The sequence below is a fragment of the Ochotona curzoniae genome, unplaced genomic scaffold, assembly GCF_017591425.1.
Source record: "Ochotona curzoniae isolate NIBS_2020 unplaced genomic scaffold, NIBS_Ocur_1.0 scaffold_4505, whole genome shotgun sequence".
Lineage (NCBI taxonomy): Eukaryota > Metazoa > Chordata > Mammalia > Lagomorpha > Ochotonidae > Ochotona > Ochotona curzoniae.
The window spans coordinates 15,762,225-15,779,320 of NW_024467118.1; the positions used below are offsets into that span (position 1 = coordinate 15,762,225).

General features: G+C 37.7%; 1 protein-coding gene across 2 annotated transcripts in view; it reads left to right on the plus strand.

Moving 5' to 3' along the window:
• Nucleotides 1-17,096, plus strand: part of TBC1D19 (TBC1 domain family member 19) — a 107,065-nt gene that overhangs the window by 58,026 nt on the left and 31,943 nt on the right. For both annotated transcript variants that reach the window (XM_040965834.1, XM_040965835.1), the window contains 2 exons: nt 14,511-14,595; nt 16,780-16,824. In XM_040965834.1, the coding sequence (XP_040821768.1) occupies nt 14,511-14,595; nt 16,780-16,824 (130 nt within the window). The remainder of the gene's footprint in view (nt 1-14,510; nt 14,596-16,779; nt 16,825-17,096) is intronic.

Sequence of the window (17,096 nt, forward strand, 5' to 3'; positions counted from 1 at the left end):
GCAACAACAATGTGTGAAGGTTCTGATATCTTTACATCCTTGCCAAAACTTCCATTATCTGTCCTTTAATTACAACATCTAATGGATATGAAGTGATATCTCAATAGAGATGTTGAACATTTGTCATGATTATTGACCACTTGTATTTCTTCTTTGGAGAAATTGCTTCACAGACTCTTTTCTAATTTTAAAATTAGATTACATATTACTTACTATTAAGTTACAAAAGTTTAATATGTGGTCTGTAGAACAAGTCCTTTACTTAGTGTATAGCTTGCCAGTATTCCATTTAGTAGCTTGTCTTCATGCAATTTTATTTTCTTCTGCTCACATATTCTTTATTTGAATAAAGAGCATTGTTTAAATTTTTCATTTAATTGTATGTTTTATGAGTTGCATATAATTCCATCCATGTATGCGTTGTGTTACGGTGAAATGTTACACAGGGTAACTAGTATCTTCATCTTGTACTGTCTTTCTGTTTGGAGCCCTTGAACTCCTCTCTTCTCAGTCCTGACAACTTTGTAATACATTACTGTAACCTGCTGTGCTTGGAACACTAGAACTTCTTCAAGTGTAACTATTATTCCTCCTCCTATACCCCCACTCTTCCTAGCCCCTCATAAGCAGTATTACACTCTTTTTTTTATAATGTTTATTAATATTTAATCCAAGTTATGGTACTTTTTTAGATTTAACATAAGTTTTCATCCTAAGTCTCATGACCTTGTGCGCTATTACTAATTTGGAACCAACATCAAATAAGCCCTTTTTAATGTTGTGGGAAGAACACCTAATACGCGGTACATAGTATGTAGGTATGTTGTGTTGCTCTTAGATATGGGCGTTATGGCAGAACATTTCTAGAGCCTGTCACCTCATGTCACTGTCATCTTTCTACACCCTCCAGGCTGCATCCCTTTTCAGCTTCCTCTCTTCCTGTGGCTAAGCTCGGCCTTGGAGATGTCGCATAGAAGCAGAATCAGTGTTTGTCTTTCTTGGGGCTTATCTCACGTCGCACGGTGTCCTGCACATTCATCCATGTTGTCACATCTGACAGCATTTTCCTGTTACAAGTTGCGTGATATTCTCTTGTATGTACCTACTGCATTTTCTTTAGTTATTCGTGTGTCTAAATGAACATCAATATGTAAATTTTCTTCCTGATAGTAAAATAATAAATAAAAGAACAATTACAACAAGCTTCTGTCTTTGGGAATTATAAAAGAATTAAACTTTTCTCATATGGATAATTTATAGGTAAACTTTCCTTTGTAGCACTTAAAAAAAATTTTTTTTTGTTATTGGAAAGGCAGATATACAAAGGGAAGGAGAGACAGAGCGGAACATCTTTGGTCCGCTGGTTCACTCCCCAAGTGACCTCAATGGTTAGAGCTAAGCCATTCCAGAGCCAGGAGCCAGGAGCCTTTTCTGGGTCTCCCATGAGGGTGCAGTGTCCTAAGGCTTTGGGCCATCCTCTACTGCTTTCCCAGGTCACCAAGCAGGGAGACCACTAGGTTATTGCACTAGGCCCTTGGTAGCATTTTTTTATTCTTTTGTATGGATCTGAATTAGAAGTAGAAGTTATCTGTTGCTATTAAAAATATGTCTAACTTTATTCACTACAAGCAATATTCTGTTAGAAATTGAGGTTGTTTTTTTTTTTTTTCTGGGAAGAAAATCCACAGAGCAGTTTGTAAGACAGAGGCTCTTCCTGTCTTTAGTACAGGTTTGCTGCCTAATAGCACAACAGCCTTATGGAAAGTTGTTGATGATAAGGGAATAAATTCAGTATTTCTGACTATTCTTTGGGTTTGACCCATTGATTAGATCTTGTGGTAACTGGCTGCTCTAGTATATGCTTAGCAGAAATGCTGAGATGTTGGATTATGCCATAATTATATGCCATAATTACAGCTGTTTTAATGCCATTGAACATAGTAAGGTCAAATATAATCAGATGTCTTTTTTTCATGTATCCATTTAGTCAAATTCTTGGAGTGCATTCTGAGATAGGCACTGTGTTAGGCAAAAGAAGATACTTACCGTACAAATGAAGTTAGTACAGTGGTACAGTGCTCATGGTGTTTTCAGAATAGAAATGTTGTAAGAAATGTCTGGCTCTTAGAGGTAAGGCTAGGAAAGGTAGAAGTAGGCATGATCTATGTCTTTCTGTGATTGGTGAAGCAAGATGAGCTTCTTATGGCAGTGCGCAGCAACAGCAGTTGGTTCATGTTGGAGTTCAGTGAGTAGTACCTGGTAGAGACTGAAGAGATAGAGAATCAATGTGAAGTATATATCAGTAGCATGATCTATCATTATTACCATTTACTCTTAAATATATATTCAGTCCCCGTGCCCTAGTAGAATCATTTTACTGCTTCCTAGTAGAAACATAACTTCCCTAGTTCCCTAGCTGTAATGTGCACTTGAATGCGAATGGACACTAACTTCCAGTCTTAGCAATTTCTGCTTAGCAATTCAATTTCATTCCCTTAAGTACATTCATTATAGCCACTATCCCTTTTGCACTTTGTTTCTGCAGAATTCTATCCCTTCATTCTCAGCTGGTACCCTTGCTTCCTTTTGGGGGAAGGTGTGGAGAAGCTGTGGGAAGAAAATCTTCACATGCTCCCATCTTCACATACCCACCTAGGTCTGCACACAGATACTCCACTTTCCCTTCTGTTGTTTTGGGCACGCTGCTTGACCCAACATGAGGCCAGGCTCCGCATTTAGACACTCCTCAAAAACATTGCAGTTGTCAATTTCCCTTTTTTTATTGGATTTTCTTCTTGTATGTAAATTTCCTGTTATTCCTCCCATGCTGAAGACAAAACAAAATGAAGTAAAACCATCTCTTTTTTGATGTTATATCTCTTCCAGCTGTAGCTTTATCCCTCTGTTTCATTATTTCACAGAACTCCTTTTAGAAATTCTGGAGACGTTTCCAGTACTTAACTCGTCATTCTTTCTTGAATCCACCTTACCGAAATGTGTGTGTGTTCAGGCACTCCCTAAGAAGTCACAGTAACATCATATTGCTGAATTCAGTGATCGTTTTTCACCTCTCACCACATTTTATTTGGAAATTGAGTTGATCAGGTTCTTCCCGGGTTTCTTCTACCTGACTCGCTGGCATTCTCATTTACTTCTGCTGCTTTCTCCTTATCTTCCTGTCCCTCCCTTGTAAGCTCTCTGGAGGTCCTCGAATCTCTTCTTGATTTTTCTTCTGTCCTTACATTTTATAATCTCATTTATTCTTCTGGCTTTAAATATTATTCATCTCCAGCTTTTACTGTCTTCTGGGACTTCAGGCCTACCTGTCTTTCCAGGGAGTTGTTCCTTTGCTTGAGATTCACTTCCGGATCACCTTAAGGTGCTTACTTAAAACAGATAGCTCCTTCCCATTCACATGAGCAGAAATGTGTTTTATACCTCTTGTCTGCCTTCTTTTCTCTATAGCACTTAACATTGTATGGCATACTATTTTGTTGCTTTGTTTCTGTCTCCTTCGACAAAAACATAGGAACAATGAAGACAGTTGTTTGTTGTCATTGTTGTTATGTTTGTGGCTCTAATTCTTGAACAGCGTCTGCCACATGTTAGATGCTCGATAGATGTTGGATAAGAGGGAGAGAGGAAGGAACAGGGGATTAGCAAGCATCAAAGTGGGGGTAAGAGGATTTTGGTAGAGAGATCGAGAGAGAAGGAAGGGATCAAGAATGACAACGTTCTTAGGTTTTGAGTCGTTAACAATGATTGTGTGTTTGGAAATTAATATCAGAAATCAAGGAAGGATGGACCAGCTGGAAGTCAGAAAAGGAGAAAATTTTAACTGAGAGCCCCATGCCTAATTAAGAAACTGATTCAAAAAAAGTTCCTTATTTTTCTGCTGTTCTTCTCAGTGTTCTCTTTTTTAATTTGATCACATTTTATTAATCATAATGTGGAGAAATTAAAGTGCATTGACATTTACATAGCATGCATTCATGAGGCAATATTTGTAAATTCATACCCAATACTATGACTTCTACTCAATCTGTGTACTCTATATTAACCTCTACAAATGAAGCACTTGTCTTTCTGGGTTTGGGTTATTTCCCTTAGCATGATCTCCGGTTGCATCCATCTTGTTGCAAGTGCTGGATTTTCTTTTTGTGATGAAATCCCTGTGTGTACTTACCACCACATGTACTTCATTTTCTTTATCCGGTTATTGGCTGATGAACATCTGGGCTGATTCCACTATCTGCTATTGTAAATTCAGCTTCTGTAAACATGAGAGTGCATCTTATACTGATCTCATTTACTTTGGATACATTTTTAGCAGTTGGATCACTGTTTTGGTTTTTTTTTTTTATTGTTTCATAGGCTCTGGAATTCCCCCAACCCTTTCCCAAGCCCTCCCTGCATATTGAATTCCTCCATATTGTTACAGCAGTACAGTTCATAACCACTCATGATTCCTTCATTGCGGGCATGGACCCTGCAGAGCCCAATATCTTTTTGTCCAGGTAATTTCAATAACTTCATTGGGAGGCCATCCTTTGTCTGAAAGTAGAGCTGGCAGAATATCATCCCCTCCAATGAAAAGCCGTTACTTAACTTCAACAGGAAGAAACATGGACTTTTACAACATCATGAAGTTAATTAACATGACATTGAGTGACTGATATGTTAGAAAATGCAAGTTCTTAACCACATCCTGTAACTACTCCTTTAACATTTCAATTTTATTTTATACACAAACAGCTGCTATAAACCTTAAAATGGTTATAGGGCACTATTTCAGCTGTCTCGTGTCTGTTTTCATTTTTATATTTAGCAGCTTATACTATTCAAGCGTGATTTTTACTGAACTTCACGAATTTTGGGTTTTATGGTAGACCTTTTAATTTCCTGAGGAATCTGTGCAGTGTTCCATGTTAGTTGTACCAATTTGCATTACCACTAACAATGTATTAGCATAACTTTTTCTCTGCAACCTCACCATCATTTGCTATTTTTTTTTAAACATTGATTTATTTTTCTTGGAAAGGCAGATATACAGAGAGGAGGAGAGACAGAGAGGAAGATCTTCCATCCGATGATTCACTCCCCAAGCAAGCCACAAGGGCTAGAGCTGAGCCAATCCGAAGCCAGCAGCCAAGAGCCTCTTCCAAGTCTCCCAAGCAGGTGCAGGGTCGCAAAGCTTTGGGAAACTGCTTTCCCGGGCCACAAGCAGGGAGCTGGATGGGAAATGAGGCCACTGGGATAGGACCTGCGCCCATATGGGATTCCGGGTTGTGTGAGGCGAGGACTTTAACCACTATGCTATCCCACCAGGCCCATCATTTGCTATTTTTTGATTTTTTGGATAATAGTGATTTTACCTGGGATGAGGTTATGTCTCACTGTGGTTTTTGTTTGCATTTTCCTAATGACTAATGATCCCTATGTTTTTTTTTTTCATAAATTCATTGGTGATTCTTGGACAAATATCAGTTCCTACCATTTGCTCTTTTCTTAGCTGCATTGTTTGATTGTTGTTGAGCTTCTGTTGCTCTCTATGTATTATGGATATTAATCTTTTATCAGATGCATGGTTTGCAAATATTTTCTTCTGTTTTTTCTCTCTTTGCTTTATTTTCTTTGCTGTGCAATAGCTTGTTAGCTTGACGTAGTCCCATGTTTTTCTTTTTTGTCTGTGCTTCCACAGTCTTGCCCAAGGAGTCTTTGCTTAGGTCACTGTCTTGTACTGTTTCCCCAGTGCTTTCCTAGAGACTTGACCATTTCAGGTCTTGATTTAGATCTTTGATTCATTAAAAGTTGATATTTTCATAAGGTGGTAAGGCAGGGTTCTTATTTCAAGCTTTTATTTGTTAATTCAATCAATCCAAGAACATGGAAACGATTTTTCCATTATTTTGGTATCTTCGATTCATTAGTATTTTGTCATTTCAATTGTAGATATGTTTACATTTTTGGTAAATGTATGCCAAAGTGTTTGATTTTGTCTCATAGCTATCATGAATTGTTTTGATTTCGCAAGTCCTTTCTTCATTCAGAACATTGTTGGTGTTCAAGAGTGCTGTTGACTTTCGTGTGTCAATTTTATGTTGTGCAACTTTGACATATTCTCTTATCAGTGATAATTGTCTCTTGGTGGAGTTTTTTAGTACCATTGCAAAGGATCGTGTCATCTGCCAGCACTGATAATTTGATTTCCTCCTTTCCAATTTGCATGGTTTCTTTTTTCTTGCCTACCTACTCTAAAACTACACAACTATACTGAATGATAGTGGTGGGTGTGGGCATTCTTGTCATATTCTGGATCATGGTAGAAATGCTTCCAACTTTTCTCTCTTCAGTATGATGCTGGTTTTGGGTTTTTCTTATATTGCATTGATTGTATTGAGGAATGTTCCTTCTGTGCCTGGTTTCTTAAGATTTGTATCACAAAAGGATATTTTAATTTTTTAGATGCTTTCTCTGTGTCTATTGAGATAATCATCTGGCTTTTATTCTTAGCATTGTTAATGTGATGTATCACATTCATTGATTTGCATATGCTGAATCATCCTTGCACACTAAGAGTATATCCAATTGAATCATTTGGAAGGATTCGCTCCTTTTCAATTATTTGGAATAATTTGAGAGTAATGAAAAATTTTTTTTCTAATCATGAAGTTTTAAAATATCTGTTTTCTGAATATGAATGCTTTAACAGGTACATAATTACAAATATTTCCACATGCTTTGAGTTGCTTTTTTACTGTGTTAGCAATGCTGTTTCATGTAAAATTCTTTTTAAATTTTTGAGGAAGTCAAATTTATTTATATTTTTCTTCTGTTGTCTTTGCTTTTGGTGTCATATGCAAGATGTCATGGAGTTTTTGCCCTCTTTTCTCCTAACATTTCTATAGATACAGGGTTTTTTTGATATATTTTTGAGTTTTTTGGGGGGTATAGTATTATATAAATATAAAACTCAGGTTTTTTTGCATATGGATGGATATCCAGTTGTCTGAACACATTGTGGAAAGATTATTTTTTCTCCACTGCCCAGTCCTTTCTCCCTTGTTGTAATCATGTGACCACATGTACAGGACTTGATTCCTGGAGTCCATTCTAGTCCCTTAGTCTATGTGTCTGTCTTTATTATTTTTTAGGTTTATTATTATTATCATTATTATCATCATCATCATTCTATAATACAGTTCCATTGGCCCCTTGGATTTTCCTAGTCCCCTACCTCCCCAATTCTCTCCCCTACTCACTGAGTTCCCCTATATCATTACTATAGTATAGTTCTCTAAACACAGTCAAATGTCTATCATTGCAGGCATGGACAATGGCAAAGAGTCCAGCATCCTATTGTCAAGATACGTAACAGTTTCACTGGGAATCCATTTTTAGTCTGCAAGTAGAGATGCATACTGCATTGTATCCTCACATCTGGACACGATAGTCTCCATTAAACCGTTATTGCACATCCCCCTAAATGAAAAGCCACAACACAAAATCAACAACTGCATTTATATGTTAGCACCACAGCTTATAATGTTATTATGGCTTTACAATAAATTTTTTTTAAATAAGAAATTGAAAGCTTTTGTTTTACTTAACTTCTTGGCTTTCTGCATTTCTGCCTTTAATTCTCTGAGCATCTTTAAAATAGTTGCTTTTGAAGTCTTTGTCTAGGAGATCTGCCAGCAGGTTTTCAGTAATAGATTCTGATTTTGTTATTTTTTTGTTTTCAGTGGGCCATATTTCCCAGGTTCTTTTTATTACATGTGATTTTTTTTTGTTCTTAAAAAGTGAAGTTTAAAATATGATATTGTGAGATTTTTGGAAACCAGATCCTCTGTCTTTCGCAAGTTTTCCTGGCTTTTCTCGTTGTTTGTTTTGTTGTTGTTGTTGATGATGATGATGATTGTTTTTATTTCTTTGATTGTATTTTTTTTTTTGCTTCCCCAAGTGTCACCATGAAATATAAACTTGAGGCTTTTTAAGTTTTCTGAACTTACACCTTTCCCTGGTCATACATGATCACTTTCTAAGTTTTTCCCTTGTATACAGTTCTTTGTTAATGTCCTGTATTTTAATAGTTGTCTCTACAAAAGGGAAAAAGAGATAAATGAAGAATGATACTGAGCTTCTAAATTTCCTGAAAGTCATTTTAGCCATAAGAGTAGGGACCTACAGCAATGCAGGGGAGGGTATGCCACAATAATGACCTCTTGTATCCATACCTCTACCTCTATGTCTAAACCTCTGTGATCAAAAACAACAATGAGAAATAAAAAAATACAGAGACCCAACATTTGAGGATTTGCCATGAATGCCTCAAATGTGTGCCGGCTGCTCGTGGAATGCATGAACAGCTGCCTTCCGAGAGATTTGAAAGAGAGGGTACTACTATGGTAACTTATAAAATTGACATTTGTGTGCAATGAAAGCCTTCCTTTGCACGTTTTCATTTTTATTCTAATATAATGACATTTTCTAGCAAGTTTGCAATTGGACTGTTTTTACCTTACGGATTACATTACATTAGAGTCTCGGGAGTAAAAGCAACTCAAAATGAAAGTTGTAAGTTCTTTGCTTGTATCCCTGGGTTGTACACTGTTACATACTAAAACACCACCTCTGGCATTATCACCTTACAGGACCAATTTTCTGCTTAGAGCAGTCTCAGATATCTTGTCTACCCAGGGGCAGCAGAGACTCTATTGGAGTATATTTAACAGGACTTCTAAAATTACTGTGCTCCCATCAGTTTCCTAAACTAGAATGTTAATATAATATTTTTAGGAACATTTTTTCACTTTCAGGCATTGGTAAGAAGATATTTGTGAGTTTACCAGTATTTTCATCTTATATTATTTTACTTAACTTCATTGTTGTATTTGTTTATTGTTGTGTTGGCCTTGTTACACCTATAGTAAACTACAACAAATGCAGGAGCTTTAAGTGTATTCTCTTACAGTTCTGAAACTCAGAAGTCTGTAGTGGGTTCCCCAGAGCTAACTTCTGAAGGTGCTGGAAGGGAACCTGTTCCCTTGCCTTTTCCAGATTCTGGAGTACACCTGCACTCCTTGGCTCATTCCCTTCCACCATCTCCAAAGCCAGCAGGATGCCATCTTTAAATCTTTCTGACTCTGACCTTGCTATCTCTTCTTTCAGTATTGCTTTTTGAAGATTTAGTAATTTTGTTTGAAAGGTACATTTTTACAGAGAGGGCAGGGATCAGAGGGAGGTCTTCCATCCACTGTTTGACTCCCCAAATGGCCACCACGGAGCTGATCTGCAGCTAGGAGCTTCTTCTGAATCTCCTACTAGGTGCAAGGGCCCAAGGCCCAGGGCTACCCTCTGCTGCTTTCCCAGCTCATTAGCAGGGAGCTAAATTGGAAGTGGAACAGTCAGTACATGAACCAGCACCCATACAGAATGCCAGCACCATGAGCAATAGATTAGCTTTATATGCCACCATGGCAGCTGCTGAGTATGCTTTTTACTAAGATTTATTTTTTATTTATTTGAAAAACAGAGTTATGGATAGAGTCAAAGAGGCATGCAGTCAAGGAGAGAGAGAGATTCCTTTCTGCTGGTTCACTCCCCAAGTGGCTGTAACTTATTGGTCATGAAAAAGGCAGGAGCCCAAAGCTGCTTCTGGGTTGCACATATGAATGCAGGAGCCAAAGCGCTTGAGTCATCCTCTACTGCTTTTCCAAGTACATTAGCAGGGAGAGGAACTTGAATGGAGCATCTGGGACTTGAACCAGTTTTCAGAAGGGAAGCCTATGTTACAGAGGCCAACTACTATACCATAGTGCCAGCCCCAGTTTATTATTTTCTTTGTGATTACATTGTGCCCAGCCAGATAATCCTAGATAATTTCATTTAAAGATCTCAAGTTTAATTACCTGTGTAAATCTCTTTTGTCATATAAGGCAAGATATCAAATTCCGAGAATTAGAATGTGGACATCTTTGGAGAATGTTGTCCTGTGTACCACAGTGATACATCAAAGTTTGGCAAGATTCATATTTTATAGATTTAAGCTCTTAAAGCTTAGTTATTTTACATAATCGTAAGACAATATTCATCACATTAACAGGTCAAAAATTAAGTATGATTATCTCATTAATACTAAAATCACATTAGAAATTGTGCCAAAATTCATTTTAAAATGTTTTTGAATATCTATTTACAAGTCAGAGATGCAGAAAGAGAGGGACAGATAGAGAAAGAAAGATCTTCTGCTCACTAGTTTAATCCCCAAATGGCCACAAAGGTCGGGCTGGGCCAAACTAAAGCCAAAATCCAGGAGCTTTATCTGGGTTTCCCATGTAGATGCAGAGGCCCAAGGACTTAAGCCATCTTCCACTGCCTTCCCAGGTGCCTTTGCAAGGAAATGGATAGGAAATGGAGCAGCCAAGACTCAGGCTGTTATCCACATGGAATGCCAGCATAACAGACAGCAGCTTAGCCCATTAAATCCCATTCAAGTTGAATAAACAGTTGATGTTGTATAGTTTTCATCGTAGAGGTCTTCCATGTCTTTGGTTAGATCTATTCCAAGGTATTTAAGATTCTTTTCTAATGTTTTAAAGGAGACTGTACTTACATGTTCTTTCTCAGCCATGGAGTTATTTGTGTATGCTGGCATAGATTTATGTTCATTCATTTTGTACCCTGATACCCTCTGTTATGAGTTCCAATGGTTCTTTATTGAGTCTTTTGTTCTCCTATATATCTAATCATGTTTTCTGCAAACAAGGATAATTTTAATTCTTCATGTTCAATTTTAATTCCATTTGTTTCTTTTTCTTGCCTAATAGCTCTAGTGAGGAATTCCAATCTGATGTTGAATTGAAGTGGTAGAAGTGGACATCTTGTCTAGTTCCAGATCTTGGTGGAAAATGCTGACATTAAATTTTTCATATATTGCTTTGATTGTGTTGTAGAATGTTCCTTCTATGCCAATCTTGTTTAGGATTGTTAGCAAGAAGTGGTTTGGATATTATCAGATGCCTTTTCTCATCTATTGAGATGATCATATGCTTTTTATTCTTCGTTTTGTTGATGTGGTGTATCACATTTATTGATTTGCATATGCCAAATTATCACTGCATGCCAGGGATAAATCCCACTTAATGTGTGTGAATAATCTGTCTGATGTATTATTGGATTTATTTCCCCAAAGGACAAATATCATATTTCTCTCTGATATAGGAAACATTCATGCAAAATAAAAAAACATATAGGTAAACATGTATATAGGTATAAGCTCATAGGTGAACTGTTAAAAAAAAAAAGACTAGCATACTGGGAAGTGAAAATACGTTGCAGTATGTATTTCTACTCCCAAATAAAAGGACTCCCAATGAAACTGTGAAATATACCTTGAAAATTTGCCTACCATTGCCTAAACCTACAATGCCATGATACATTTAAGTAGCAGAATGTTGGACTTGTGACTGTTGCTGAAGGACTGTACTATTGGAATAATATGGAGGTAAGCAGTGGGTAGGAAAAGAACAGGCAGGGAAGAAGGGAGGTGAAGAGGGGAATCCCTATATCCACAAAACTGTAACATGGAAAATAATAATAATAATAGTAATAAAGGAAAAAGTTGAACCTTATAAATAACACAAATGCAAAACTGAATATACTAGGAGGGAAACTGTTGACCATAGAAGAAATTCATATGAATAGTAGTACAGCTAATATTCATATTGTATGAATAGTTAGTACTGCTAACATTTTAACAGTACCATGTGCTAGGGCACTGTTTCAAACACTTTATGGATATTAATCAATTTGTACAACTCAGTTTGATAACTTACCTAGTGTCGCTGAGATAGTAAATGGTAGACCTGCAGTTTGAACTCTAGAAGTTTAGTGTCAAAACAAGTTCTAGATGGATAAATGATCTTGCCATAAAACAAATCTGTCAGATGGTGGTTAAAATTTTTCTGCTTTAGTCAATATTATTATCCTGTGGTAACCTAAAATTAAAAATCCTGGAGCTTTAAGCAACAAAATTGTTCATGTCCATCCTAGTGAGGATAGGTGCCAGCTCAGTTTTTTTTCTACCGTGTAGACTGCTAGGCTAATCACTAAACCACTGATGGTTATTGTGAAAAAGGGAATGCAGTTAGCTGTGTTTGACTCTTGAAGGTTCCATTTGGAAGCTCTCATGTGATGCATGCTTGTTGCATTGAATGAAGGGGGCAGCCTTTGTGGTCACACCTACCACCTGGGTGGTGAAAAGAGACAAACTAAGATATATTCTCAGACGTAAAGAGCCAGAATGTTTGGTGCATAGCACCCTTGATTTGTATGATTTAGATGAATATATAGAGAGATTGAATGTACATATTAAAGAGAGTTTTTAAGCATGGGAGAAAGTATTGGTAGATTTGACCAAAGATACATTTAAAACATCTCTGTATAAAAAAAAATGATAAACTTTTAAGCAAAATTATCTGTAAAATAGGACAAAGGTGAGAATTTTTAAAATAAACCAATAATTTTAAAATGCCAAATTATAAATGGAACAGGATGGTGAATCCCAAAATACCAAAAGACTGTGCAAAGTCAATCATAATTCATCATTCAGATCATTGCAAATGAAAATTAAAGCTAGATAAGAACCAGGTAGGGGCAGGCATGATGGGGTTACTGGGAATCACCCCGACTAGGCTGCAGACACCCACTGGCTTGTGTGAGGGCCAAGTGTGAGGTGGGCAGAATCAGGCTTGACTGCAACACCCATTAGTCGTGTGGAAGACAGATCTGGAAACAGAACTGACCCAGCAATTGCAACCACCAGCATATGCATAAGCTGATTGGGGTGACAGTCTGCTGGACCCCGTACTGGCATTCACGCACAAGAATCAGGTCTGGGATCACCTCCGACAAAGTTTCTTTGGGGATCCCTCAACTGAGTTGCCGATTCCAGAAACCCAATCATGAAGAGAATTGCAGGTTCCACGGTCCAACCATGGAGGGCAGGTGTCAGAGCTGAGCCTCCTCAGAGGCTCAGATGGATCAGTGGACAGAATATCCAAGTGCATCTGGAGGAAATGGTGGTTCATCAGAGCCTGCAGAGGACACCTGGTACCACAACAGAGGACCCTAATGTGGACTGTGTCAGCCAGTGGATTCTGGAGAGATTTCATCATGCATGGGATGGCGAGATTGGCGGCAATTCAGAACTGTTGAGCTATCAAAACCACTTGAGCAGTGCCCTCGGAGCATGCCCATATCAGGGACCCTGGGATGGGTTGGGAGGTTGGGGGCCTTCTCCCTTTGTCACCCACCTTACCCTAGATACACACAGGCACAAAAATGTAGAAACAATGGTCTTACCCACTTTCCTGTTACCCTTGACTCTTTGTTCTCTAATCAACTATGTAAAGTTTATCAAAATTTTAAAAAATAAATGAAAAGAAAATTAAAGCTAGGTACCACTTTTAATCTACGACATAGTAGTAACTTATTTTGGTGAGGAGAACAAGAGAACACATGCATCATCATGAGGTTGGAGGAGCAGATTTTAGTTTAGTGGTTAAGTTGCCAGAAGACATCCACATTTCATATTCAAGTGTCTGAGGTCATTCCCAGCTCCAGCTCTCAATTTCAGCTTTCTGCCAGTGAGGATCCTAGGAGGTAGCAGGTGACAGCTCAGTGAACTGAGTTCCTGCCCCCCATATGGGGGACCTGGATTGAGTTCCAGCTGCTGGCTTTGACCCAGCTACCCCTGGCAATTGTAGGCGCTAGACTGAGCCTTAAGATGAGAGCACTGTCTTTATTCTGCCTTAGTCAATATCATCCTTATCTTTATCGTCCTCTCTCCCCACCTCTGCCTCTCAAATTTTAAAAATATTTAAAAAAATTTTTTCCAACCATCTGGTAGGCAGTTTGGCAATGTATATTACAGATTTTAAATTTAAAATGTTCATAGCATTTAATTACACAGTCCATTTTCAGGAATTTAAACCATTAAAGGTTTACATAAAGACCTTGGTGTAAAGAAGTTTGCGGTAGTATTGCTTACAACTGGGGACAAATGGAAATAATTCAAAATGTTCGCTATTAAGGAAGAATAAATAAACTTTTGTACATCTGTACAGTCGAATATTCTGCAACATTTAAAAAGTGCACATAATTATTTTGTGGAGATAAAATAGGTGTTAATACAGCATGAATAATCATTTTTGCTTGAAAAATTTATATGTGTATTTACAACTGGTCTTAAGAAGTGCACATCAGTAGTAACATCAGGGCCTGACTCAATGGCTTAGCAGCGATATCCTTACCCTGCACACACTGCCATCACGCATGTTTAGCAATAGAAGGCACACTTCACTTTGCAAGGCTTGTTACTAAATTTGAACAGGTGCACCTCAGTGCCTCCCAAGTAGGAGATAGCAATTAACTATCTGGTTTTATGGCCATGTTTAATTACTTGTTTTGTGTTTAACTGCTTTTCTTCCCCCCAATGTTATACCCAGGTTTTACTTTGTTTTTCCCGCGATACATCTGTGTTGGGTCACTTTGCATACAACTGTGCTTCACCACCGAAGTCATACATAAGAGGTAAAGTCTTAGTTATATTAAGGAAGTATTCTTGTTAAGACTTATGCAATTATGCCATGAATCTTTATTTTATAACATATATGGTTGTTGGCCAATTTTTTATTCTAAATTTCTTAAGATCTCATCAGTAGCCATTCTTCCACTTCCATTAAAATCAGTGGTCAGGCACCTTGTAACAAATCAGCATTTTAGTTTTCCTCCTTTTGCTTCCCCATTTTCTTTCTCCTCTATTACTGTTTTGTCTTATTTGCTGGACTTGACTTTTTTTTTTTCTTTTCTTGCTGTGACTTTGTTACATGGAAGGCTTCCCATCCCTCTACCGACTCCGCACTGAATCACGGGTTTCTGAGTTAACTAGCCCATACTTCACCATCTCCACCAACCTATAATTAATTTTCCTGTTCTGATTTCTAAACACATAAAGCCTGTGTCAGAAAAGTTAGCAAACAAACCTTAATGTGCCATGGTTCAGTCTGCATTATAAACCACATGGTTAAAGGACAGTGTTTTATATTATTCTGTTTGCTTCTCAAAACAGTTCAGTTGTCTGTCTACATGTCTGTTTTTATTATTATTCCTTTCTTTCCTTACAAGATGTGTTCCATTGTCTACACCCGAATATAAAGTGCTCATACTTCTTGTTTCTTTCCTCTCTGCAACATAACATAACATAACAACAGCAAAACTTTAATTCAGAACTTTACAGTCAAGTGCAAGAAAGCGTTTGACTTCAGTGGAGTTGGAAAACTCTCAAAACAGACATTCACTAAAAAATGTTCAATGAAAAGTGGAAATAAAAACTGAGAACCCTTCAACTTTTCAGGGAAAACTACTTTTTTAAGATAAGGAATTCACTAATAGATTAGATGTTCAGGACTACAGCAAATATATGATAATTACCACATCACACTCTCATCAGTTCTCGTGTTAATGTGATAATAGCATCGGAAGAACAGATTCAGTGTGGTTCATAGATACAATTCTAAGGGTATAATGCTTTCTTTTCTCCCTTCCTCCGTGGTCTCTCTCTCTCGTTTTCACTCGTTCTTTCTTTAAGAAAAAAACTACTTTTAAAACCTCTGGTAATATTTAATTATAGCAAGTATAGCTTGATCATTTGGGACATTTTTGATTGAAAATATTTATCCCTATCATCAGATCATATGAACTGTTTTAGGATTCAGAAAATATTACCACCACATGGCTAAAGACTTTTTAGCATATTCCATTTAAATGTAAACTAATGAGGTATTGGAAGGTTAAATTTGCTTTTATGAATGCGTTAGAATTGCTTATAATTAGCAAGCCAATTTTTGTTGTAAATAGTTGCTTCTCTTGTTATGTACTTAAGGAGTTTGATATCTATTTTCTTTTGATTATATTGTACTTTAGTTTGTATTATTGATTTTGACTGTTGAAAGAGTTTGCTAATATCAAAAGACTGGGTAACAAATGTTCAAATTCTTTCATGAAATGAGATCAGACTGTAGTCATTTTGAAAATTTCACTATTAGCACATTCTCAAACTAAATTTTGTGATTTTTAAAAAAAGATTTATTTTCATTTTTATTGGAAAGTCAGATATACAGAGAGGAGGAGAGACAGAGAGAAAGATCTTCCGTCCAATGATTCACTCCCCAAGTGAGCCGCAACGGCCGGTGCTGCGCCAATCCGAAGCCAGGAACCAGGAACCTCTTCCAGTTCTCCCACACGGGTGCAGGGTCCCAAAGCTTTGGGCTGTCCTCAACTGCTTTCCCGGGCCACAGCAGGGAGCTGGATGGGAAGCGGGGCCACTGGAATTAAAACTGACGCCCATATGGGATCCCAGGCACATGCTAAGCCAGGACTTTAGCTGCTAGGTGACCATGCCAGACCCAATTTTTGCACAACTTAGAAATTGAGAGAAACAGAGGGTTCCCAAACTCTATTTCACTCCTGAACCTTGCCTGGTGTTGACTCCAGAGCAGGACATTCAATTCGGGTCTCCCACCTGGGTGGTAGAACCCCAGCCACTGAAGCCCCGCTCTTTCCTCCCGGGGTCTGCATTAGGAGTGAGCTGGAATAAAGAACTGTGGAGCATGGGTGTCTTCAGTAGCACATTGTCTGAGCACTTGCCTCAAGTTAATGTTTAGAGATTTGTTTGACTTAATCATACTGACACGCTCTGTGATTTTTCTCTTTTAGGAAAAATAGGACTAGAAGAATATGCTGTCTTTTATCCACCAAATGGTAAGAGCAATGTTATTGCTTCCTCTAGTGGGAAATAGGGAAATTACAACTTTCCAAACTGAAATATCACCACCTCGTTCTCAATCTTTAAAAGGATGGTAATTCATCATATAAAATAGCCTTTCATAGAGTGTTTATTTTACTTTTCTTTCTATATTTGTGGTAGATCTGTCCTACTATGTTTACACTCTCTGGATAACACAACTGTGAGGAAGCTGAAAAGCTTAGATGTCCAGGGTGCTCTGTCTTCCACTGAACAACACTACACTGGT